The sequence below is a fragment of the Phacochoerus africanus genome, chromosome 8, assembly GCF_016906955.1.
Source record: "Phacochoerus africanus isolate WHEZ1 chromosome 8, ROS_Pafr_v1, whole genome shotgun sequence".
In the NCBI taxonomy this organism is placed as follows: Eukaryota; Metazoa; Chordata; class Mammalia; order Artiodactyla; family Suidae; genus Phacochoerus; species Phacochoerus africanus.
In genome coordinates this window covers 60,582,069-60,608,691 of record NC_062551.1, presented here as the reverse complement: position 1 = coordinate 60,608,691, position 26,623 = coordinate 60,582,069, and the positions used below count along the sequence as shown (strand labels likewise).

Below are 26,623 nucleotides of genomic sequence, written 5' to 3'. Positions count from 1 at the left end.
TGTGGGAAGTGTACTTAACTGGGGTATGTGTAATAGCTGAATTACAGGGCAGCACTCAATCACGAGAATAAAGTGAAATGGTCAAAATAAGCCTCGGTAGGTAACCTTACAAATGTCCTGATTTCTGATTTTTTTTTTTTTTCCTGCCACACCTGTGGCATAGGGATGTTCTCAGACCAGGGGTCAAACCCATGCCACAGCGACCTGGACCGCTGCAGCGACAATGCCAGATCTTTACCTGCTGCGTGACAAGGGAACTTCAATGATAGCTGATACTGTCACTGCATTTAATCTTTGATCCCCAGGGATGAAACTACACTAGGGTTTTGTTTTAATTAAAAACACTTGGGCAGGAGTTCCTGTCGTGGTGCAGTGGTTAACGAATCTGACTGGGAACCATGAGGTTGCGGGTTTGATCCCTGGCCTTGCTCAGTGGGTTAAGGATCCGGCGTTGCCGTGAGCTGTGGTGTAGGTTGCAGACGTGGCTCGGATCCCACCTTGCTGTGGCTCTGTCGAAGGCCAGTGGCTACAGCTCCGATTCGATCCCTAGCCTGGGAATCTCCATATGCCTCGGGAGCGGTCCTAGGAAAGGCAAAAAGACGAAAAAAAAAAAAAAAAAACAGCAACACTTGGGCGGAGTTCTCATCGTGGCTCAGCGGTCAATGAACCGACTAGGAACCATGAGATTGAGGGTTCGATCCCTGGCCTCGCTCAGCGGGTTAAGGATCTGGCGTTGCCCTGAGCTGTGGTGTAGGTCGCAGATGCGGCTGGGACCCAGCAACTGCTGTGGCTGTGGCTGTGGCTTAGGCCGGGGGCTACAGCTCGGATTCAACCCCTAGCCTGGAAACCTTCATATGCCGCTGGTGCAGCCCTAAAAAGACAAAAAAAAAAAAAAAAATGCAAACATTGATTCCTGAGAGCTGGCGTCTTCACAGCCAGACCTTCACTTCGTGATGGAGTCCATGAAGTCTGCGGGAAACTGGATCCCGGAAAGCTAGAGTCTGGACGTGGGTGTGTGGACCAGTCTCCGCACAGCTGTGTCAGGATGAAACCGCCATGCTAAATGAAGTAATTTCTTTAAAAATGAGCATCTACTATGTGTTAAAAACTCTTACAGCCACTGGGAATACGACGCTAACCTTGACTCAAAGGTGTAATGTTCAAAGGACCCTCATTCTAGCAGCGAGAGACAAAATGGGCTGGAGAGTAGATTTTATCAGAGAGAAACAACTGGTAGGCATGAAACAAGACAGGTTTCACACACACACACACATAAAGCCCCAAGTGCACAAGGGAGGCAAAATCCAAAATCCCACGCGCCTAGATCCTGTAGGCTCCGCCCCCTAGGCACCCCTCGCCTAAGCTCCGCCCATTTCCAAAGCGTTCCACCAGCTCAACGCTCCTGCGCACTCCGAGCCGGCGGCGGCTCCCAGAAGCCCTTGTGACTCGGCTCTCAGCAGGGAAGTGTCTGGAATTTCTGGGACCCAAAGTTTGGGCTGAAAAGCTTCTAGGCGGCTCTAGTTCGGACCAGGAGGCAACAACAGGGAACAGAAGGCAGTGGTCACCAAGCCGGGGAAACAACCCCTGCCTGGCAGCCTCGCCTCCTGATTTCAGAAAGCCGCCGCCGCCCCTGTGGGGACTACCTTTCCCAGGGGCCCTTGCGCTGGGGGACACGCCCACTTCCGGCGAGGACTTGCAGCGCGGGCGTGAGCCGAGGTTCCGAGGAGAAAGCCCAAGTGGCGCGGTGGCAGTGGTACCCCCGGGGGGAGGCGCCGAGTGGTCGGCGTTGCTGTCTGAGCACGTGGGGGAGGGGACGTCTTGAACACGCGCGTGTGGCTTGACTGTGGCGGTGCGTGGTGTGTGTGTGGTGAGTGTGACTGGGACGAGAAGTCGGGTACATGTGTGAGATGTGACTTGGGGGGCGAGGATGAGTCAAGTGTGAGTCTGGGGCCTGTGTTTCTGCGCGTGTCTTTTGTGCACCTGCACGTCCCAGCTGCATGTGAGGAGCGGCTTGTCTTGGAAAGAATGAAGGAATTTGCCCGAGAGCTGGAAACACCGCCGGCCGAGACCACCCCCACTTCCTTCCTCTTCCTCCTCTCCGGCGGACACACACACACACACACACACAAGACTCAAGCACCCAGAGCCCTCGAAGCCTGAGAAGGTGCCTGGTTGGGGCGCTGCGGCTTCTGGAGCATTCTTGCCAGTCCCACCTGGAAGGTGTGGAAGTTGGGCCACGTCCCCAAGTCCACAGGACTGAGTATAGAGGTAAGAGTGACAGAACCTCGGTGTGGCTATAGGAGTGGAAATGCTGCTCCTGGGCCCAAGTGCGACAGCAGGACGTCCCTGGCCTCAGAGTCCGGTGGACCAAAGATTTGGACGTCACCCCTGGCCGGAGTATGGAGCTGAGTTCAGGGAAGGGTCTTGACTTATCCAGGGTCTCCTTCTGGTCTGGGTGGGAAGCTCCAAGCACCCAAAGGGGAGAGCATTCCGCATGAGAACCTTACCTCTGAGTGCTCTGCTGCTCTTCAAGAAAGAACTCAGTATTTAATTTTTTTTTAACTTGTTAGAGGCCTGCCCCATATATCTTGGAGGATGGGACTTGGGAGGAAAGCCAGATTCACAACTCATCTGGAAGTGCTATGGGATCCCAGCCTCTCTGTGGCCTAGTCACCTTTTAACACATGAACAAAACTACTACACTTCTCTGTCTTTCGCCACCCCGCACTCTCCCAACCAGAGTGAATAAAGAGCAAGGGGATAAGTAATGAAGTTCCCTGGACAGCACAGGGAACTATGTCCAATCTCTTGGGATAGAACACGATGGAAGGTAGTATAAAAAAGAATGTATATAATATAATATATACATTGTGTGTGACTGGGTCACTATGCTGTAGAGAAGAAATTAACACAACACTGTAAATCAACTATTTTAATTTAAAAGTGGGGGGGGAAGAAGCAGTGCTCATAGCTTTATTGTGCTTTGCTTGTTTTATTGCATGCAGTAATTAAAGCTAACGTTTGCTAAGTGCACAATGTAGGCCAGACACAGTTCTCTCTCTCTCTCTCTCTCTTTTTTTTTTTTTTTGTCTTTTTAGGGCCACACCCATGGCATTTGGAGGTTCCCAGGCTAGGGGTCAAATTAGGGCTATAGCTACTGGCCTACACCACAACGGGATCCGAGCCGCATCTGCGACCTACACCACAGCTCACGGCAACACTGGATCCTTAACCCACTGAGCAAGACCAGGGACAAACCTGCGTCTTCATGGATACTAGTCAGGTTCGTTCATCCTTGAGCCATGACGGGAACTCTCAGACCCAGTCCTAAGATCTTTGGGGGATGTTAACTCCAAACCTCGCAACATTTTGAAGTGAGACCATCTCATCTCCTTTTTACAGATGAGACACTGAAGAATAGAGAAGACAAGTGATCACTAGTAGGTGGAAGAGCCAGGATTCACATCCAGGACGGGCTGATCCAGAGTCCCCTGTGTCCCAGCTCTCATGCAATCCCCTCCACAACTGCTTGAGGTAGGTATCGTTAACCACTTTTGACAGTTGAAGAAACTGACCCTGAGGGGGTTAAATAAGTTCGAGAATTCAGATCCCAAACCTCCACTGTGCAGTTTTGTTTTGTTTTTTTTCTTGAACTTTCTGACCCAGTTTCTGTTAAGTAAAATGGTGACCTATACCTCACAGGGCTATTATAAGGTTGAGTGCGCTCATAGTAATGCACTCGCTACAGTCCCTGCCACATTATAGGTGTTGATTCTTAGCATCGTCATCATTATAATACTGCTTTTCCAAAGCAGTCGAATTCAGGAGAAAGCGGGGGACAGGGGACTTCTTCCGAACTATAGTTTGTCACACAGCAAAATGAGAACCTGGGTCTCCTGACGGTGTTTTGGTCCATCTCTCTGCAAGCCACCTGGACTGCTGTAACAAAGGTAATGCCCCTTTCTGGGGAAGGTGGCTTTTTTCATGTCTCATAGACTTTTTACAAATCCTGAGTAGTTGTTTACAAGCTTGTGACTTGTGCACAAGTTCATTTTCCAGAACTTTTCATGTGTGCGGTAGTGGCCATGGTCCCTATTTTCATTGACAGCTGTGAAGGTCAGATCAGGGTAGTGATATTTGCAGCATGCCTAGGACATGTCTGTTGTGAAAGGATGGGTGTCTTTGAGCGAGAGAGAGATTGTGCTCAGCCTGAAAATCCAGAGCAGTGCAGAGCCCCAACTGTAAATGAAAGGTTTCCTAGTGAGTGGCTGGACTATGGGGGCAGGGAACAGATATGGGAAGATCAGAGGGAAGGAAAGGGAAAAGTTTCCAGGCTGTGATTGCTAGAGTTACTCAGTCTCTCACCAATCATTTCTCCTCCCCCCCAGCTGTGCCCTCTCAGGGTAAAGCCCTTCTCCACATGAGGTGCCGAGAAGAAGAGGTGGTGATGGGAATTGAACTTCTTAAAACCATGTCCCTGGTTAGTAGTCCCTTTTTCCTCCTAAAATACAGTCTTGCTCTTCAGGATTTGTTAATGTTTGTTTCCTTCTGAAAATTGTTGCACTCTGGGGCCGAGTTCCTGGGTCCTCTCTTTCTGAGGAGTGATGGCACTGTGGGTAGACGCACACAGCCCAGTGCCCTCTCATAGAGCTTCCTCTTTTTCCCATTCGTTGTTTATTTTTCACTCAAGGAATAACCCCGCTGTCAGCCCTCCCCTTGTGCTCAGTTTTTTTTTCATAAGTCTCTGACAACACAGAAATACCGTCTTTAGAGGGGTGTCGAGCTCCACGATCTGCCTAGTCCCTAAATCCCCTCTCAGAGAGCTTATGGTCTGTTGAACAAATGCAAAGGTAGAAAACATTTATTTATACAGTGGGATCACTGCTGCAGATGGAGAGTGGACTTCCTATGGAGTTCCCATTGTGGCTCATTGGGTTAAGGATCCGACATCTCTGTAAGGAGGTGGGTTCAATCCCTGGCCTCACCCAGTGGGTTGAGGATCTGGCGTTGCCGTAGCCTGCAGCATAGGTCACAGATGTGGCTTGCATCCCGTGTTGCCGTGGCTGTGGCATATGCCTCACCCCTGATGTTACCCCTGGCCCAGGAACTTCCATATGCTGCTGATGTAAAAAAGAATAAAAATAAAGAAATAAAAATAAGAATAATTTGCACTGAATTTGGGGAAGTCCTGTTTCTGGGTAAGATGGGCTGAGATCATTGCTCCTGTCATTCCCACTGAAAGCCACTATGAAATGAGGACGGAATGCATAGAGCAGTAATTTGAAGTCTCTAAAAAGTAAATAGGCAGAGGGGGAAATAAACCCCAAATATGAAATCCCACCATACCTGCAATGTGTATATATATTTTTTCTCTTCCAGTATCTCTAAGCATGGATTCAGCAAGCACAGGATTAGAAGTGGGAGTTGGTATGGATAGAAACAACAGGAGGAGAAACCTTCTAGTTTAGGCTCAAGAAGTGGGAAAGGGGGGCAGTTACCTCGTGGCTCAGTGGGTTAAGGATCCAGCATTGTCCCTGCTGTGGCGTGGGTTTGATCCCTGGCCTGGGAACATGTGCATGCCGTGGGTGTATCCCCCCCCCAAAAAAAATCATTTTGCTTCATTCATGGGGACTGAAAAGGGGAGCTCCCTGGGAAACAAAGTACTGGAGAGGGAAGAAGTCAACCTGAGGTGGTTTATGAGCTTTTAAGCAGCTTACTCTGAGCTGCTCATGCAGGTATCTGACTCTAAAGAGCATATTGTAGTCTGTGAAACGTGAACTAAGGAATCCCACTGTCTACATCTCGGGCTGGCCACCGAGTGGGGTATAAGTAGGACACAGGTTCATATCGCTGCAGAGGCATTGAAAATGGGATTGCTGTTAAAACCACAGCCACAGAAGACTGGTTAGAACTTGCATCCTGAACGGAATATCAGCCAACAATCTCCATAGAATTTAAATAAGACATAGAGTCTCCTAATATCCAAAGTGTTGGTAGTACAATCCAAAATTCTCAGCTAATGAAAAACTAGGACAATTTCAATTCAGAGGAGAAAAGGTAGTCACCAGATGCTAACACTGATAGGACACCAATGTTGGAATTACCTGATAAAGACTTCAAAACAGCTATCATGAAAGTGCTCCAACCAGTAAAGTTGAACATCCTTGAAACAAATGAAAAGATCGTCTCAGCAAAGAAATAGAAAATATGAAAAAGCAATGAAAATGTTTAATAACCTGAGGTCACTGGATGGGCTTAATGGCACAATGGAGATGGCAGACGAGAGAGTTAGTGAACTTGAGGATAAATAGGAACCATATAATGAATAACAGCGAGAAAAAGGATGAACAGAGCTTCAAGATCCCTTAAGACAATACCAAATGTTTAAATTTCTATCATTGAAGTCCCCCAAAAGAGGAGAAAGTGAGGTAGAAAAAAAGTTGAAGAAATAATGGCTGAGGAGTTCCCGTCGCGGCTCAGTGGTTAACGAATCCGACTAGGAACCATGAGGTTGCGGGTTCGATCCCTGCCCTTGCTCAGTGGGTTAAGGATCTGGCATTGCCATGAGCTGTGGTGTAGGTTGCAGACGCAGCTCAGATCCTACGTTGCTGTGGCTGTGGCGTAGGCTGGCAGCTATAGCTCCGATTCGACCCCTAGCCTGGGAACCTCCATATATCGCGGGATCAGCCCAAGAAATGGCAAGAAGACAAAAAAAAAAAAAAAAAAGAAAGAAAGAATGGCTGAAAAATTCTCAACTTTAGAGAGTTCCCGTCATGGCTCAGCGGTAACAAATCCGACTAGTATCCATGAGGACTCGGGTTTGATTCCTGGCTTTGGGTTAAGGATCCAGTGTTGCCGGGAGGTTGCAACATCTGCAAATGTGGTGTAGGTTGCAGATGCAGCTGTGATCTCGAGTGGCTGTGGCTGGCAGCTGTAGCTCCTATTTGACCCCTAGCCTGGGAATTTCCATGTGCTGCAAGTGCGGCCCTAAAAAGGAAAAAAATTCTCAACCTCAGTGAAAGAGGTACATGTGTGGATCTATGAAGCTCAGCAAACTCCAATGTGATAAACTCGGAGAAATCCCTGCCCAGAAACACCATAATCAGACTGCTGAAAATTAAAGACAAGGGAAAAAACCCTTAAAAGCAGCCAAAGAAAAACAAAGCCTACAGGACAACAGTAATTTGGATAACTCTGGATTTCTCGTCAGAAACCATGGAAGTCAGAAGGAAGTAGAACAACTTTTTTAAAATGCTCACAGAAGAGAATTGTCAGCCAAGAATTCTATGTCCAGTAAAAATAGCCTTCAAGAATAAAGGTGAAATAGTTTCTCATGTAGATGAACACTAAGAAACTTCATTGACAGATTTCTAAAAGAATTACTAAAGGAAGTTTTTCAGGGAGAAATTGTACCGGAGGGAATTTGGAACATTAGGAATGAAGGAAATGCAGTAGAAATGGTAACTATTTATATGTCAGTGCAGTAGGCTGTTCTTTTGAATTATTAGAAATATCTTCAGTGGTTAAAAACAAAACTAATAATTTAGGTTTGCTGAGCAGAACAGGAATAGGATGTGAACATAGCTGGTCTGACTTCACAGACTATGTCCTTAACCATTACAGCATCCTGAAATAAATCAAGTTTAAGTAAGACTTTTATTGCAATCTTAAACCAAAAGTTCTACCTCTTCCTGGCCTCCTCTTCTTTCGTTCCCATCTCTCTTTCATTGTTATCATAGGTAACAGTTTTGTTTTTGTTTTTTGTCTTTTTCCCTTTTCTAGGGCTGCTCCCACGGCATATGGAGATTCCCAGGCTAGGGGTCTCATCAGAGCTGTAACCACTGGCTTACACCAGAGCCACAGCAACGCAGGATCCGAGCCGCGTCTGCAACCTACACCACAGCTCAGGGCAACGCCGGATCCTTAACCCACTGAGCAATGGCAGGGATCGAACCTGCAACCTCATGGTTCCTAGTCAGATTTGTTAACCACTGTGCCACGACGGGAACTCCAACAGTTCTTGAATATTTAGTGAGGTACTGTGCCTGTTACTTCATTTAATTTTCACAGTGCTGCTGTGAAGTAGGTACTGAAATTATTCCCACTTTTTAGGTGGGAAATCTTGAGGCACACAGGAGTTAGTTGACTTGGCAAAGATAGCCCAGCTAATCAGTGCCAGAATCTGAATTCTTTGAAATAATCTAAATTTTTTCTCCGGTTTTATTCTGGTATGTATTTAAAATTCGTTTTTAAATGTTGATATAACTGAAATCACAAATAATGAAATGGAAAAAATGAGAACTACCTTCCTGGTTGGTAAAAATTCAGCCCCTGTAATGAAACACACATTGCTTGTTATGTGCTTACCTCATATAATCTTTCCTGAAATTTCTCAGCAGATTATCAAAAAACAACTTGCCAAATGAGTTGTTTCCCAATCCAAATATATATTTGTGTTTCAAAAAGAAGAGTTATATGGGAGTTCCCTGGTGGTTCATTGTGTTAATCTGGCATTGTCACTGCTGTGGCTCAGGTCACTGCGGTGGTGAAGGTTTGATCCTTGCCTGGGAACTTCTGCATGATATGGGCATGGCCAAAAAAGTTAGTAATATGGAAGTTCCTGCTGTGGCACAATGGGATGCAGCATCTCTGCAGCACCAGGATGCAGGTTCAGTCTTTGGCCCACACAGTGGGTTAGGAGGATCCAGCATTGCTGCAGCTGTGACAGGCTGCAGCTGTCGTGTAGGTTGCAACTGTGGTTCGGATCTGATTCCTTGTCCGGGAACTCCGTATGCCATGGAGCAGCCAAAAGAGAAAATAATAATAATAATCTGGCTAGGCATTTTTCTTCTCTCATTTTTGTAGGCACTTCTCTGAATATCTAAGATCTCTTAGAATATATTGTGGAAATTGAAGTCATGTTCCTCAGGTCAGCATCATTCCTTGAAACTTTATCTGTTGCAGTCCCAGAATTCTTCAGTTTCTCCATGTAGAAAAGGCACCGAGATCTCCATATGCCGTAAGGCAGCCAAAAAAGAAAAGTGAGCTAGCGCCCAACATAGGTAAAATAATTTAGTGCTTGCTTATACTGTTTCGAATGCAGTCAACGTTTATTTTTTTCATGTGAGAATATCTTCTCACACCATAAAATGCTTCAAGAGCAGAGGCTATCATATTTTTTCCTTTTTTCCTAATATATACAATATACCCAGGCAGAAAAGTTGTTCCGTAACTACCTACCTGACCTGGGTCATTTAGGACCCGCCCCCCGCCCCAGTGCAATGACACACAGCTCTGTTTTCCTAAATGATAATAATCCTTTACCCTAGAAGTAGCTAAGTCAGGGCATGTACACTGATTGAGCAAGATTATACGTGTCATTTCAGGATTCAGTGACATTCACGGATATAGCCATAGACTTCTCCCACGACGAGTGGGAACGGCTGAATCCTGCTCAAAGGACTTTGTACAAGAAGGTGACGTTAGAGAACTACGGGAACCTGGTTTCACTGGGTAAGAATGTGTTTGTCCTCCCACCTCCCCGTGGAAGTCTTTCCACCTCTGTAGTCCTTCACGTCTTTATCAGCGTTTTCCTACTGTGTTTCTCTTCTCTCCATACCATTTTACTGTGTCATAGCCCTGGAATATCCACTGCAGAGATAATTTTCTTATTTTCTCTTCTATGCAGGTCTTTGCATTTCTAAACCAGATGTTATCGCCTTACTTGAGCAAGGTAAAGAGCCCTGGATGGTGACAGGTGAGACGACAGGAGGCCTGTGCCCAGGTAAATACAGGAGAATTAGAACTGGGAAAACAATTTTAAAGGTATTTCTTCCCTCTGATACTTATTGGAAAATACCTGTCAATGTCCTTCCCAAATTGAAACTGCTTGTTCTTTTTTTTTTTTTTTATCATTTTAGGGCCACACCCAAGGCATATGGAGGTTCCCAGGCTAGGGGTTGAATCAGAGCTGTAGCCACCGGCCTATGCCACAGCCACAGCCACGCTAGATCCAAGCCATGTCTGACACAGCTCACGGCAATGCCAGATCTTTAACCACTGAGCGAGGCCAGGGATCGAACCTACGTTCTCATGAATACTAGTCATATTCGTTTCTACTGAGCTACAACGGGAACTCCAAAACTTCTTGTTCTAACACTGTTTTTTAAGTAGATCTTCTCTTCCACACTAGTAGCCATACCACCATTACCTTTATTGATTTCCTACAGATTTCCCAGTCTTATTTCTGAACTCTTTTATGTTCCATTGATGTTTATCTAGTTCTGCTCAAGTACTGTATTGTTGTAATCATCCCTGACTTTCATCTCTGAATTCTTAGACAGATTTGTGTTCAGTTTTTCAAACTCATTTAAATAGTTTCCTTTCTTTAAAATGTCACTTGGAGTTCCCTTGTGGCCTCAAGGTTAAGGATTCAGCATTGTCACTGCTGTGGCTTAGGTTTGATCCCTGACCTGGGAACTTCCCTAAGCCTCAGGGACAGCCAGGAAAAAGAAAAGAAAAGAAAATGTGACTTATCAAGTTAACAAGTATTATAGCTTGTTATATAGCTTATTCTTCTCTTTAGTGTTCTTTTATTTGTTTGTTTGCTTGCTTTTTTAGGGCCACACCCATGGCATATGGAGCTTCCCAGTCTAGGAGTCTAATCGAGCTACAGCTGCTGGCCTACGCCCCAGCCACAGCAACACCAGAACCAAGCTGCATCTGCAGCCTACACCACAGCAATGCTGGATCCTTAACCTACTAAGCAAGGCCAGGGATCAAACCTGCAATGTCGTGGTTCCTAGTCAGATTCGTTTCTGTTGCTCCACGACAGGAATTCCCTCTATGGTGTTTCTTATCATTATTTCTTTTTGTTTTATTGTTAAGGTCTTTTTCCCCCTGTCATACCATCCCACCCCTTGAATTTGAGTTTTTAGTTCTGTGAGTAATTAACTTTATGACCTTATATATTTTTAAATTGTATCTTAATATTTATCCACTTGAGATTCAAAACATAATCTTTTGACACCTATATGAAAGATGAAGAAATTAGCTCACTCATGTTACCTCCTTCTTGTCCATCATCTCCCCACTTTTATTGTACTCGGGATTTTCAGCTCAGTTTGTTTTCTTTATTTTATTAATTTTTTTCGCTGTAATGCTTGAAAGCTGTTTTTTTTTTGGTTTAGAAAGCTAGGTAAGAGCCTATAGACATATATTGTAAGGAAGTGAGCTTCCAGTGAGGTAAGTTTATTCTTTGGTCTGTAGTGTGGCCTTTTCCCGCTTTTAGTTCTCAAAGTTTCAAGAAGTGGATATTTGTAGGTCACCTGTAGCCCTAATGATGTACATTAGTAAATAATAAATGAATTAAGGATCCAATTCAGGATGTTAGAAAAAGTACAAAGTGAATTTCAGTGAAACTGGAATAGGTTATATATGGTGATTTATACTGCTAGAGATAAAAGTAGGAATAAATGAATTAGAAAACAGTAGACCTAATGAAAACGAATCAAATCTATGGTTCTTTAGAAAGCCAACACTATATATAAACTGTCAGGACAAATGAGAGAAAACACAAGAAAAAAAATGGTAAATAACCACTGATGCCTAAGTACTTAAAAGAATCATATGAATCTATTTTTGAAACTCAATTCTCTAAATAATATGAAAACCTGGATGAAACGTATGATACTTTAAGAAATTATAATTACCACAGCTGACACCAGAGATAGAAAATTTAAACAAGCCAGTTACTGTTGAAGAAATATAGAAAGGCATCTTAAGAACTGCCTCCCCAAGAAAAGAAGCAACAACCCCATATAGTTTCACAAATACATTCTATAAAGCCTATAAGGAAAATTATCAACATTGTTAAAGTGTTCCATGATGGAGAATGAAAAGGAGAACTATAAAAGAAACTGTATATGTAGACAGCATTACTTTTTTAAAAAATGTTATGACCACACCCACAACATATGCAAGTTCCTTGGACCTGGGATTGAATCTGAGCTGCAGTTCCTTTAACCCACTGTGCCAGGTCAGGGATCGAACCTGAATCTTTGTAGCAACCTGAGCAGCTGCAGTCAGATTCTTAACGCACTGTGGCACAGTGGGCACTCCCAGCATACCATTCGATACCAAAATATTATCAAAATAGCAATGAAAAAAGGGAATTAGAGACAAAATCAATTATGAATATTGGTGCAATATCTTAAATAAAGAGTCATGCTGACATAATATACCATAACCAAGGAGGGTTTATTCCAGAAATGCGAGGATTGTCCCAATGCTTAACTTTAAGAACTGTCAAAAACATGTACCTTTGTTGGCTTCACCGTTTTGAATCACAAGGTTTCATTTGATAGTTTCCATTCTTTCAGCATTAAATAAAGGAGACATCTGTTTTCTTAATATCTTTCAGACTTGGAGTATGTGTGGATGACAAATGAATTATCTCCAGACCAGGAAATCTTTGAGGAAAAATTATCCCAGGCAGTGGTAATGGAAAGACTTCCAAGCTATGACTTTGAATATTCCACATTAGGAGAAAACTGGAAATGTGAAGACCTGCTTAAGAGGGAGCTGATAAGTCAGAAGACACATTTTAGGCAAGAGACAGTCATTCATATGAATACCTTTATTGAGAAAGGAGATCAATCTAACAAATCTGGGACAGTTTTTCATCTGAGTACATTATCTTATATAAAACAGGCACTTCCTATTGAAGAGAGAATATATAATTTTGACACAGATAAGAAAAGTTTAAAAACACATTCCTTTGTTAAAAAACACAAACAAATCTATGGAGAAAAGAAACTTTTGAAATGTAATGACTGTGAGAAAACTTTCGGCAAAATCTCAACTCTTACTCTTCATCAAAGAATTCACACTGGAGAAAAACCCTATGAATGTATTGAATGTGGGAAAGCCTTTAGCCAAAGTGCCCACCTTGCTCAACATCAGAGAGTCCACACAGGAGAAAAACCCTTTGAATGTACTGAATGTGGGAAAGCCTTCAGCCAGAATGCTCATCTTATTCAGCATCAGAGAGTTCATACTGGAGAGAAACCATATCAATGTAAGCAGTGTAATAAAGCCTTCAGCCAGCTCGCACATCTCACTCAACACCAGAGAGTTCATACTGGAGAGAAACCCTATGAATGCATCGAATGTGGAAAGGCTTTTAGTGACTGTTCATCCCTAGCTCATCATCGAAGGATTCACACTGGAAAAAGACCCTATGAATGTATTGACTGTGGGAAAGCTTTCAGGCAGAATGCTTCTCTTATACGTCACCGGAGGTATTGTCACACTGGAGAGAAACCCTTTGATTGTATTGATTGTGGGAAAGCTTTCACTGATCACATAGGACTTATTCAGCATAAGAGAATTCATACTGGAGAGAGACCTTACAAATGTAATGTGTGTGGCAAGGCCTTTAGCCATGGCTCATCCCTGACTGTACATCAGAGAATTCATACAGGAGAGAAACCCTATGAATGTACTATCTGTGAGAAAGCCTTTAGCCATCGTGGCTCACTTACTCTTCATCAAAGAGTTCATACTGGAGAGAAGCCCTACGAATGTAAGGAATGTGGAAAAGCTTTTCGCCAGAGCACACACCTCGCCCATCATCAGAGAATTCATACTGGGGAGAAACCTTACGAATGTAAGGAATGCAGCAAAACCTTCAGCCAGAATGCACACCTTGCACAGCATCAGAAAATACACACTGGAGAGAAACCCTATGAATGTAAGGAATGTGGCAAGGCCTTCAGCCAGATTGCACACCTTGTTCAACACCAGAGAGTCCATACCGGCGAGAAGCCTTATGAATGTATTGAATGTGGGAAGGCCTTTAGTGATGGCTCCTATCTTGTTCAACATCAGAGACTCCACACTGGCAAGAGGCCGTATGTGTGTCTTGAATGTGGGAAGGCATTCAGACAGAGGGCATCGCTCATCTGTCACCAAAGGTGTCACACAGGCGAAAAACCTTATGACTGTAACATCTGTGGGAAAGCCTTTAGCCATCGTAAATCCCTTACTCTGCATCAAAGGATTCACACAGGAGAGAAACCTTATGAATGTAAAGAATGCAGCAAAGCCTTCAGCCAGATTGCCCATCTGACACTACATAAGAGGATTCATACTGGAGAAAGGCCCTATGAATGTAAAGAATGTGGAAAAGCCTTCAGACAGAGTGTGCACCTTGCTCACCATCAGCGAATTCATCCTGGAGAGTCATCTTTTCCCTCCTCGTCACCCACATACCACCAAGTCCTCTAGTTTCAATTTTATAAACACCTCTATGACTCTGTCCTGTTATCATAGTCAAAGACGAAGCCATCTCATTTGGATTTCTGCATAGTGTTATAACCATTTTCCCTCCTGCTCAAGTGCATTTTTAACACTGTGGCCAGCTTAATCTTGTAAAAATCTATATTCATGTAACTTTTCCATTTGAAACACTTGTTTTGAAGAATATTTGGGTGGGAGTTCCCGTCATGGCTCAGCAGTAATGAACCCGACTAGTATCCATGAGGACTCGGGTTCTATCCCTGGCCTCACTCAATGGGTTAAGGATCCAGCATTGCCGTGAGCTGTTGTGTAGGTCACAGATGTGGCTCGGATCCCACGTTGCTGTGGCTGTGGTGGAGGCCGGCAGCTACAGCTCCAATTTGACCTCTAGCCTAGGAACTTCCATATGAGGCGGATGTGGCCCTAAAAAGACAAAAAAGGAAAGATGGAATGTTAGGTAATCCACTTAAAGAGTTTAGCATGCAATCCTTGGCTTGTAATTAGTGTCACTAAGGTGGATGTTGCCTTACAGTGATATTCAGCTGCAAGTATAATGCACCAGCAGGTCGAGACTAAGAAGCCTACAAATTTTAGAGCAGATAACTTTTTACTCTCCTAGTAGGTAGGAAAGATGAACACATTCAGAATTGAAAGATTTTATGATATACAGGATAACATGGTGGCTTGCTCCTCTCTTTGTATGAATATAAGGAAATCCAGCATTGTTGATGAGGAAGTCTCACCTTACCTGGTACTTAGAACAAAAGCATTCAGTAGAATGTAGGACTAACCAGAGGATATTTAAAAAGAACTAAAATGAACAAGCTCAAAAATGTGAATAGGTTAATAGCCATGAAATAAAGTACAAAAGGTAGTTCAACACTCTCACCTATGGAAAAGCATCAGAGACAATTCCTGGGATATTTAATTGTTCTGGAGCATAAAATAAATCCAGTCAAGCCTCCCACCTTCTTGTTCTATGAGACTGACAAGATTAAAACCAAAACAGAAGAACATACATGTTGCAGTAAGCTTATGAGTGTAGATGTTAAAAGTTAAATATTTTTTAATATTAAAAAGTAGAGGAGTTCCCGTCATGGCGCAGTGGTTAACAAGTCTGAGTAAGAACCATGAGGTTGCGGGTTCGATCTCTGGCCTTGCTTACTAGTTTAAGGATCCAGCATTGCCATGAGCTGTGGTGTAGGTCACAGATGCAGCTCGGATTCCACATTGCTGTGGCTCTGGCGAAGGCTGGTGGCTACAGCTCCGATTAGACCCCTAGCCTGGGAACCTCCATTTTCCATGGGTGCGGCCCTAGAAAAGACAAAAAATAAAAAATAGGTTAAATGGGTTCCTTGGTGGCTAGTGGGTTAAGGACCTAGCATCACTGCTATGGGTCAGGTTGCTACTGTGGTGTGGGTTTGATTCCTGGCCCAGGACCCTCCACATGCTGTGGGTATGGCCAAAATAAAGTATATGATTCAACGGCTTTTAGTATGTTCAGAGTTGAAACAGATTGGTCAGATGGCTGTGGGACACTTAGCTCTTTGGAAAAACAGATCTATACTTTGCACACTGATGCCGCTCTGATAGGTTAAAGATCTAAATGTATGATATTAACGTGCAAGAAAAACAGTATTTCTATAACCTCAGCTTGAGACAGGCCTTCTTAACTATTACACATAACCCAGGAGCTAACGTTAAACTGAGTGACATTTCTGTGTGGAAAACATCAGAGTCAAAGTTAATAGATAAGAGAGAGACTGAAAGAAAATGTTTGCAACAGATATAACAAAGGGCAAATGATCCACCATGTTCAAAGCACTGTTACACATCAGCAGTAGTAACACTGCAACTCAGAAAAATGGACAGGGGAGTTCCCGTCGTGGCGCAGTGGTTAACAAATCCGACTAGGAACCATGAGGTTGCGGGTTCGATCCCTGGCCTTGCTCAGTGGGTTAAGGATCCAGTGTTGGCCGGCAGCTGCAGCTCCAATTAGACCCCTAGCCTGGGAACCTCCATGTGCCGCGGGAGCAGCCCTAGAAAAGGCAAAAAGATAGAAAAAAGAGAAAGAAAGAAAGAAAAATGGATAAAACTAATGGCCACTTTAAAGAAGATGAAATAAAAACAGCTAATAAAAATTACCCACTATCATTAGTAATCAAGGTAATGCAAAATAAAATGATATTTTTACTATTTTCCCCAACAGGTTGATTTTAAATCATAGAAGAGTGATAATACTCAGTGTGAGTGACTGTGTGAAAAACAAGGCTGTTCCATTGTCTGTCGTATAAATTACCGTATGTAGGAGATCCCACTGTGACTTACCGGGTGAAGAAACCAACTAGTATCCGTGAGGATGCAGGTTCAAACCCTTGCCTTTCTTAACAGATGCGGCTCGGATGTTGTGTTGCTGTGGCATAGGCCGGCAGCTGCAGCTCCAGTTCAGCCCTGAAAATAAATAAATAAATTTTTTAAAAGTGTTGTATGTATAGACCATTTGAGTCAATACGCCTCAGAAACCAAAGTGTATGAAGGTGGGTAAGTGTGTAATGGCAAAAATATTTTGTCTTCCTTAACCCACTGAGTGAGGCCAGGGATCGAACCTGCATCCTCATGGATGCTAGTCAGATTCGTTTCCGCCAAGCCACAATGGGAACTTAGGGTACAGGGTAAATGGGTAAGTTAATTATGCTGTATTCATTCAATAGAATTATATGCAGCTGTTGAAAAAATTAAAGTGTGTATATAGCTGCAAAAGATAGCTGTGCTATTCTAAATGGAGAGAATTTTTTCAGACCTGTATTCTAGTATAAACTCATAATATCAAAAATGAAACCAAAAGTAGATTTTATTTTATTTTATTTTATTTTTTTGCTTTTTAGGGCTGCACCCACAGCATATGGAGGTTCCCAGGCTAGGGGGTAGAATGGGAGCTATAGCTCCTGGCCTACACCACAGCCACAGCAACCTGAGATCCAATCCGTGTCTGCAACCTACAGCACAACTCACGACAATGCCAGATCCTTAACCCACTGAGCGAGGCCAGGGATCGAACCTGCATCCTCATGACTGCTAGTCAGATTTGTTTCCGCTAAGCCATGATGGGAACTCCCCCAAATTTTTTAAAATGATAAACTCTTAGAGGCTTAGGGTACAGAGTAAATGGATAAGTTAACTATGCTGTATTCATTCAATAGAATTATATGCAGCTGTTGAAAAAATAAAAATATGTATGTAGCCATAAAAGATAGCTGTGCTATTCTAAATGGAAAGAATTTTTTCAGACCTGTATTCTAGTATAAACTCATAATCATGATATCAAAAATAAAACCAAAAGTACATTTTTTTTGTTTTTGATTTTGCTTGATTTTTTATTTTAGGGCCGCACCCATGGCACATGGAGGTTCCCAGGCTAGGGGCTGAATCGAAGCTGCAGCTGCCGGCCCACACCACAGCCACAGCAGTGCACAATCCGAGCTGCATCTGCAGCCTACACCAAAGCTCATGGCACTGCTGGATCCTTAACCCACTAAGCAGGGCCAGAGATAGAACCCTCATCTTCATGGATACTAATCATTTTGTTACCATTGAGCTACACCAGGAACTCCAAAAAGGACATGTTTTTCTGGTTTTCTCTGCCCCGTTTTCCTTTCCTCCTTTTGACTACACTGTCTCTTCTCTTTCAAGTAACTGGCCATACTCTGTCTTACGGTTCTGGAGGAACTGATCAATCAGATTCTCTCTGGAGTTTGAAAGGCAGTTGGATTTGTTCTCTAAAGGGATGGTACCGGTGTCCTCGTGCTTGTGGTCTTTGGAGCCACCCTAGTGCTTGTGCTTTCTCAGGCTCCAGTTCCTCAAACCACCCACTATCCTTTCAGTACTTCCGTTTCCTGCTTATATTGCTCATTGGCTTGCAGTCAAAGAAACTTAACCAAGTCAGTGTTTTGTATTAAGAATGTCTAATCAGCACTAGAATCTTTGGAAGAGTGTAGGTGTTAGGGATTGGTGTTTGATTGAGATGAGGTAGGTAAGCCTCCTGTTTCTTTTCTAGCCTAGGAAAGTACAAACTGATGGCGTATACCCAACAGACACCCAAGTGAACTATTTTTAGTTGTCACCTGAGATGAATAGAGGTCTAGGGTACTGGATGACAGTTTCAAGAGGAGGAGGAATGCTGAGTCCAAAGAGTATATATGATCATTGCTGGTATCTAACTGCTTTGGGTAATTTAAAACTCAGATCTTGAACTCTTCGAAGTACTAGCAAGCAAGGTTCTTTGTATGATCTTATTGAAAGATGTCTTACACTGTTCGAAGTCATAGGGTTAAGATAGCCTAAAACCAAATTGGGAGACTCCTTTTGTGGATTGCTAAGGTGGGATGCTGGTTAAATTCCATATTTTATTGTAAAGTGGTCGAAAGGCCTGAATTGTATTCCTCCCACTCCAAGATTCATATGTTGAAGCCCTAAACCCCATTGTGACTCTGGAGAGAGATACAGCTTGGGGAGGAAATTAAGGTTAATCACACAATGAAGTGACAAGGGTAAGGCCCTAATCTGAAAGAACTGATAGCCTTATAAGAAGAGGGAGAGACACCAGAGCCACTCGAGAGACATTGTGGTGACAACTGAGAAGTGTTTCTTGCAATTTACCCCAGAAAAACTGACCTGACTTTTGGTCCGAAGGTGGACAGGAGCCATGTGATAGATACACTGAGGGAATCAATGTTTCTAGATTACAGTAGGAACAAGTCCCACTGCGCACACCACAAGTAGCCTTCACAGGAAGTGTTTGTGCTCCTTGTATCCATGGTGCATGGAACCTGATGGAATGTTCTGGAACACTCCTCATTAGGGCAATGAGTGGTCATCTTTGGGCTGTTGTTCTTGTTACCAGACATTTTGAATTCAGTTCCCAAAAGGAGACAGTCTGATGTACCAGTGATTCCCCAGTAACTCAAATTGGGACTAGCACCACTGGGGATTTTTTTCTACCCAGTATTCCTGAGACTTTAATTAAATCATTATTGTCATTTTAAAATATAATGTTTTCAGAGGAAATAAGAACCTTTAATCAAATTCTAAATACTTTTAAAGAAAAGGTAATGAAAAAGGAGAAAATGCTTCAACAAGTAAATTAGGCATAAGTGGCTTAAAATGAACGTTAACATCAAAATGGGCAAAATAATTTAGAAACATTGTTTTGAACATACATAAACCTAGTGTAAAGTTGTCTTGGGGCCCATAAAAATCAGTCAATTAGGTAAACTTAGGTGTTGAAACTATTGTTTAAAAATCTGTTGAGTTCCCGTCGTGGCGCAGTGGTTAACGAATCCAACTAGGAACCATGAGGTTGCGGGGTCGGTCCCTGCCCTTGCTCAGTGGGTTAATGATCCGGTGTTGCCGTGAGCTGTGGTGTAGGTTGCAGACGCGGCTCGGATCCCGCGTTGCTGTGGCTCTGGCGTAGGCCAGTGGCTACAGCTCCGATTCACCCCTAGCCTGGGAACCTCCATATGCCGCGGGAGCGGCCCAAGAAATAGCAACAACAACAACAAAAAGACAAAAAAAAAATCTGTTGAGTATTTCCTTCTTCAGGGAACTAAAATGTGTATATCCTGACAATGGCGCCTCAGTAAATAGAACAAGAAGAACAAGGGTCTGGAGAACAAGACCCAAGAAGAAGTAATCTTAAAGATGCATGAATATTTTGTAAATAGCTCAATGCACAAAAAGTTGCCAGTTGTTACAGACCTCCAGAAATTGACAAAGAAAAGTTATCAGAATCTAAAAGAAGGAGTTCCCTGGTGACCTAGCAGCTAAGGATCTGGTGTTGTCACTGCTGTGGCATGGGTTTGATCTCTAGCCTGGAACTTCTGCGTGCCACAGGCGCATCCAAAAAAGGGGGGGGGGGGCGCCCATTTATGGAGCCTGTGCCCATGACCTGGGAACATGTTAGCCAAGACATCTGGGGGAATGGTTGGAGGTACAGGACACCTGGACACACAGACCCACCTGCAGCATCACCAAACTCCCACACTGCTGGCTGGAATCTTGGATCCTGAGCCAGGTGCTCTAGAAGTAACTTGTCCACCCTCCTTTGGGCCCACTCACCCTTCACACATATACACACTCACCCACTGAGAAAGGCATCTGGTTCCCAGACCTCCTCTTTCTGGGAAGCCACTGGGTGAGGTGGTGTTGGTGACTGTGCCCTGAAAAGGAACGTCAGACCCACAGGGCCTCAGGGCTTGGGCAGCGCCAACAGGGCCTCTGATTCCACCTCCCCAGATGCACTGGCTTGGGAGGGCTGCCATAAAAAATACCACAGACTGTGTGGCTTACACTCGGAAATTTGTTTTCTCAGTTCTAGAGGTAAGATCCAGGTGTCAGCAGGGCTGGTTTCTCCTGAGGCCTCTCTCCTTGGGTTGCAGACAGCTGCTTCTTGCTGCGAACTCACATGGTCTTTCCTGTATGTGTGTCTGTGTCCTAATCTCTTCTTTTGAGGACACCAGTCAGACTGAATCAAGATCAACCCTAATGGGCTCATGGTCAGTCAGTCACGCCTTTAAAGACCTGATCTCCGTGGAGTTCCCATTGTGGCTCAGTGGTAACAAACCCAACCAGTATACATGAGGACATGGGTTTGAACACTGGCCCTGCCCAGTGGGTTAAGGATCCGGTGCTGCCATGAGCTGTGATGTAGGTCACAGACCTGGCTCGGATCCCAAGTTGCTGTGGCTCTGGCGTAGGCCCACAGTTGGATCCCGAGCTGCTGTGGCTGTGGTGTAGGCCCACAGTTGGATCCGGAGCTGCTATGGCCGTGGTGGAGGCCCGCAGTTGCACCTCAGACTCAGCCCCTAGCCTGAGAACCTCCATATGCCGCAAGTGTGGCCCTAAAAAGCAAAATAAATGAATAAATAAGACCCGAGCTCCAAACACAGTTAAAGGTATTGTGCTTAGGGCTTCAATATGTGAATTGGTGGGCGGGGGTGGGGTGAGCCAGTCTGCAGTACAAGATTTTAAGGTCCCTGAGATGTTTCTTATTCCAGCAAAAGTTTACCAGGCAATGAAGGGGATGCAGGGCCCATCCACCTTGGGCTCCTCCATTCCCAGGAACTTAGTTTTCATTTAAATCCTCAACATTTTGTAGGCAGATGAGGGACATAACATGTGTCTGATAAAGGACTCATCCCAATTACACAATGAATTCTTAAAACACAACAAGAAAGCAACACGTCAAAAATGGGCAAAGGAGAGAGCCTCCTTGCCTGCCTGCTTACATCTCTCACAAGCCTCCTATGTTTTTTTTTGTTTGGTTGGTTTTTTTGTTTGTTTGTTTTTATTGTCTTTTTGCCTTTTCTACGGCTGCTCCCTCAGCATATGGAGGTTCCCAGGCTACGGGTCCAATCGGAGCTGTAGCCGCCGGCCTACGCCACAGGCACAGCCACGCAGGATCCAAGCCACGTCTACAAGCTACACCACAGCTCATGGCAACGCCAAATCCTTAACCCACTGAGCAAGGCCAGGGATCGAACCCGCAGCCTCATGGCTCCTAGTCGGATTCGTTAACCACTGAGCCACGACGGGAACTCCAATCCTCCTATCTTAATAAATCTATTTCTTGACTATGAAAAGCGGGGGGGGGGGGGGGGAAGGATCTGAACAAACACCTCGCCAAAGAAGATATACAGTTAGCAAATAGGCATAGATGCTCAGTATCATATGTCATTAGGTAACTGCAACTCAAAACAAATATGCCACCTCACACCTATTAAAATGGCAAAAATCCAAAAGCAATCAAAATACAAATGCTGGCGAGGATGTGGGGGGGCCAGAGCTCTCATTCATTGCTGGTGGGAGTGCACTTTGGGAGACAATTTGGCAGTGTCTTACAAGGCTAAACATTGGCTTAACACACCATCCAGCAACCACACTTGTGGGTATTGACTCGAATTGAAAACGTGTCCACACAATAAGTTGCACATGGATGTTTTTAGCAGTTTTATGAAAGCAGTCAAGATGTCCTTTAGTAGATGAATGGAAAAATACTGTGGCACATGCAATAGCTTATTAGTTGACTAATACTAATAAATATTATTAATTTAATAACATTAATGATAAAAAGAAATGAGCTTTAAAGAAAACATGGAGAACCTTGGAGTTCCCGTCGTGGCTCAGTGGTTAATGAATCCAACTAGGAACCATGAGGTTGTGGGTTCAAGCCCTGGCCTTGTTCAGTGGGTTAAGGATTTGGCATTGCTGTGAGCTGTGGTGTAGGTTGCAAACTCGGCTCGGATCCCATTGTTGCTGTGGCCCTGGCGTAGGCCGGTAGCTACAGCTCCGATTAGACCCCTAGCCTGGGAACCTCCATATGCCGTGAAAGCGGCCCAAGAAAATGGCAAAAAGAACAAAAAACAAAAAACAAAACAAGAAAAAAACAACCATGGAGAACCTTAAGTGCATATTAAATTCTAAGTGAAAGAAGCCATTCTGGAAGTCTATATATTATCTGATCCCAACTCTAGAACATTCTGGAACAGACAAAACTATGGAGATAGAAATAACAGGGGTTCATAAAGATGAAGAAGGACGAACAGGTGCAGCACAGGACATTTTTAGGGCAGTGAAACTATTCTATGTACTACTGTAATGGTGGATACATATTCTTATATATTTCTCAAAACCGACATAAGTGTACAACACAAAGAGTAACCTTAATGTAAACTATGGAGTTTAGGTACTAATAATATATCAATATTGATTCATTAATTGTAACAAATGTACCACATTAATGCATAAATATTTCCTATAAGTGGTTTTTGTTTGTTGCTTTTTGGGCCACAGCCACACCACATGGAAGTTCCCAAGCTAGGGGTCCAATCAGAGCTACAGCTGCCCACCTATGCCACAGCAACGTTGGATCCAAGCCAGGTGTGCAAACTACACCACAGCTCATGGCAACACTGTATCCCCAACCTACTGAGTGAGGGCAGGGATCAAACCTCATGGATACTAGTCCGATTTGTTTCCACTGCACCACAACAGGAACTCCAGTTCCTGTGTTTTTTACAACTGCATGTGGACTTATATTTATCTCAAAATAAAATATTTAAAGTCATAATCACCATTTAAGACTAGCTGCTGTTTCCATTTTTGTGGCCATTCAAACATTCAGCAAGTGTTTTTGTACTTGGCCTTGTGGTTTATGGTGTAAGAGTCCCAGCCAGGAAGCCAGATCCCTACCCCAGCTCCCCAACTGGTCTCTGGTGCCACCTCCCTTGTAGGCACCACTGTCCTCATCTGGAAAGTTGCTTGATTGTAAGGATTAAATACGTGGTTCAAAAATCATAAAAAGCCAAAAACAGGAGCTGGCATATAGGAAACTCATAGAAAAGGGGAATACTTTTTTTTCTTATGATGACTTGCTACTTCTTGTCTCTGTATGCTTTATAAATTCTGTATGCTTTATAAATTTTCTACAAGTCAGCATGATTATCACACTCAAGAAGGTTGCCCGCGGAGTTCCCTGGCTGCTCGGTGGGTGAAGGATCTGGTATTGTCACTGCTTTAGCCGGGGTTCACTTCCTGGCCATGGAACCCCCGCATGCCGTGGATGTGCCAAAAAATAATAATAAAAATAGGGGAGTTTTCTGAAAGAAAGAAAAAGAAAAGGAAAAGATGCCCAGGATGGTCCCTCAGTCCAGCCCGGAAGTCCGGAGTATGGTCCCCCCTCCCTCCCACACCTTCCTCCCTGAGCAATCCCTCCCCACCTCCGCTTTTTCTCCTTCTTCCTCCCCTTCCTTCCCTCAATCACCAGCCGCACCCCCATCCCCGTTTGGCCGTGGTTCCGGTGCCGCGGGGGCCTCTGGGAGATGGAGGCGCGCGGTCGGGGCTCGGGCCTGCTCGGCTCCGTCCGGCTCCGTGGGTGCTGAGGCCTGAGCGGAGGCGGAGGCGCGCGGGCTTCTGGGAAGTGTAGTCCTCCCGACCGCGCAGGCGCAGTGCGACCCGGAGGGCCTAGGGCGCCGGTTGTTGTCCGGACAGAGCAGCGCTGGTGAGTCCGGCCCCGGGCAGGGCGGAGAGGCGGCGTGCTGACTGAGGGGGGGCGTGAGGGCCAGCGGGGGTCGTGCTGACTGAGGGGTGGGCGTGAGGGCCAGCGAGGGGACGTGCTGACTGAGGGGAGGGCGTGAGGGCCAGCGGGGGACGTGCTGACTGAGGGGAGGGGCGGTCAGGCTCAGGAAAGGGGATTATGGACTGAGAGGAGAGAGGCAGGTGCTCGCAGACCGAGGGGAGGGGGCGTGGGGAGGGATGTGAAGGCTCTGGGGGAGGGAATTGAGGGTTGAGGAGAGGATGTTCGGCCTGAGGGGAGACGTGCCGGCTCAGAGAGAGGGCTGTGAAGAGGCGTGCAGGAAGTTTACCGACAGTCTCATGGGATGCAGAACGGGGTGAACCTGTGTGTGCACGTGTGTTGGCCCGAGACTGAACCTTTGACATCTGTTTGTGTGGATCTCCTTCTTTGTGAAGGCCTAGGAATATCCCGTGTGTGTGTGTGTGTGTGTGTGTGTGTGTGTGTGTATGTGTGAGCGAACCAGCCTACCAGCCTTGGTCTCCGTGGGTGTACTCTGTGTCTAGTCTTTGCCTGTCCCTGTGAGGGGTTGTCTCTGGGTGACTGCCTATGTCCACATCCTTCATTGGTTGTGTGCGTGTGTCTGCCTGTATTTCTGTCCTCAGTGTCTCTGAGTGAGGATGTCATCCAGGTGTCCCCCTGTCTCATCTGCCCAGCAGGTCTCCTGGCCTGGGGTCCTCAGATTCCCCAGCCTTTTCCTGCCCCTCAGAGCCTTCTCTGGCTCATGGGAGAATCTGGAAGGTTGAGGGGGCAGGAAGTGTGTGGGTGACAAGAGAGGGGATGGGGAGGCTGTTTCTTCTATTGCCTCTCAAAAGTCTTCTTAAATGAGGATCAGAGACCCCTACAACCTCCTGACCAGAGTTGATTTGTTTATGGAATGTGTATTGGGTCTCTAGGTGCTATTTTGGGCATTTTGTGGGGACTACCTCATTTATAAGACTCCCAGTAACTCAAGGGTAGGGACCTCATCATCCGCATTTCACACATGGGGAAACCAAGGCTCAGTGATTTAAGTGAGTGACCAAACTCGCCACCCAGGCGTCTGGGTTCCAGAGCTCCCACGCTTAGCCACCAGACAAATGGGAAATCCTTTTTTCCTTTCAGCTCATCCGACACAGAGTTGAAGGATTTTTTTTTTCTTCCCCTCATGGGAACCTTACCCTTAGAAACAATGGAAGGAAGGAAATGTCAGAAAACTTGAGGAAGGAGAGGAAGGAGGGAGCCACTGGCTTTGCAGCCACACAGATCTCAGGCCACATGTGTTCAACAGTCATCAACCCCCTGCAAGTCACTTCTCAGACATTTCTCTGTGCCTTTGTTGGCTCCCCTCTTTTTTTAAATTAAAAAAATATATAGTTTATGATTGATATAAAAACAAGTATAATCCAGGCTGGATTGGATCCACTTCTTTTAAAAAAAATGATTTTAAAGAAATTAAGACATTCTTTTGAGCCTCTACAGATAAGTTACTTCCTAGGTAAGTTGGCTCTGGTCACATCCCTATCCAGCCAGATCCAGTATCGACTTCACAGTGCAGGGATGGGAGTTAGATGGAGATCGCCAGTCCAGAAAGAATACATTTTATTTGTTTGTTTGTTTAAGTGAAGTATAGATTTATAATGTTGTGTTAATTTCTGCTGTACAGTAAAGTGACTCAGATATACATTCTTTTTCAGATTCTTTTCTATATAGGTTATTACAGAATATTGAGTACAGTTCCCTGTGCTATACAGCAGGTTCCTGTTGACCATCCATTCCATATACAGGAGTGTGCATATGCCAGTCCCAAATTCCCAGTCCATCCCTCCCTCCACCTCTCCCCTTTGGTAATCTTAAGTTTGTTTTCTGAGTTTGCTTCTGTTTTGTAAACAAGTTCGTTTGTATCATTTTTTTAGATTCCACATGTAAGTGATATCATGATATTTGTCTTTATCTGGCTTACTTCACGTAGTATGATAATCTCTAGGTCTATCCATGTTGCTGCAAATGACATTGTTTTGTTCTTTTTTATGATTGAGTAGTATTTCATTTTGAATACATACCACATCTGTATCCATTCCTCTTTCAGTGGACATTTAGATTGCTTTGATGTCTTGGCTATTGTAAGTAGTGCTGCAGTGAACATTGGGATACATGTATCTTTTTGAATTATGGTTTTCTCCAGATAGATGCCTGGGAGTGGGATTGCTAGATCTC

General features: G+C 44.6%; 1 protein-coding gene across 8 annotated transcripts in view; it reads left to right on the top strand.

Annotated features, from left to right (window-relative positions):
- Nucleotides 1-1,405: 1,405 nt before the first annotated feature.
- LOC125132839 (zinc finger protein 470) overlaps nt 1,406-26,623 on the top strand; it is a 46,423-nt gene continuing 21,205 nt past the window's right edge. The window contains exons 1-7 of one of the 8 annotated variants that reach the window (XM_047790602.1): nt 1,406-2,268; nt 3,403-3,534; nt 3,876-3,950; nt 4,389-4,480; nt 9,387-9,513; nt 9,689-9,784; nt 12,422-14,540. In XM_047790602.1, coding sequence (XP_047646558.1) covers nt 4,421-4,480; nt 9,387-9,513; nt 9,689-9,784; nt 12,422-14,289 — 2,151 coding nt within the window. In that variant the 5' untranslated portion in view covers nt 1,406-2,268; nt 3,403-3,534; nt 3,876-3,950; nt 4,389-4,420 and the 3' untranslated portion in view covers nt 14,290-14,540. Of the gene's footprint in view, nt 2,269-3,250; nt 3,284-3,402; nt 4,481-9,386; nt 9,514-9,688; nt 9,785-12,421; nt 14,541-24,303; nt 24,356-26,623 lie in introns of those variants that run through there. The other 7 variants (XM_047790601.1, XM_047790598.1, XM_047790609.1 and 4 more) reach the window with 7 other exon arrangements.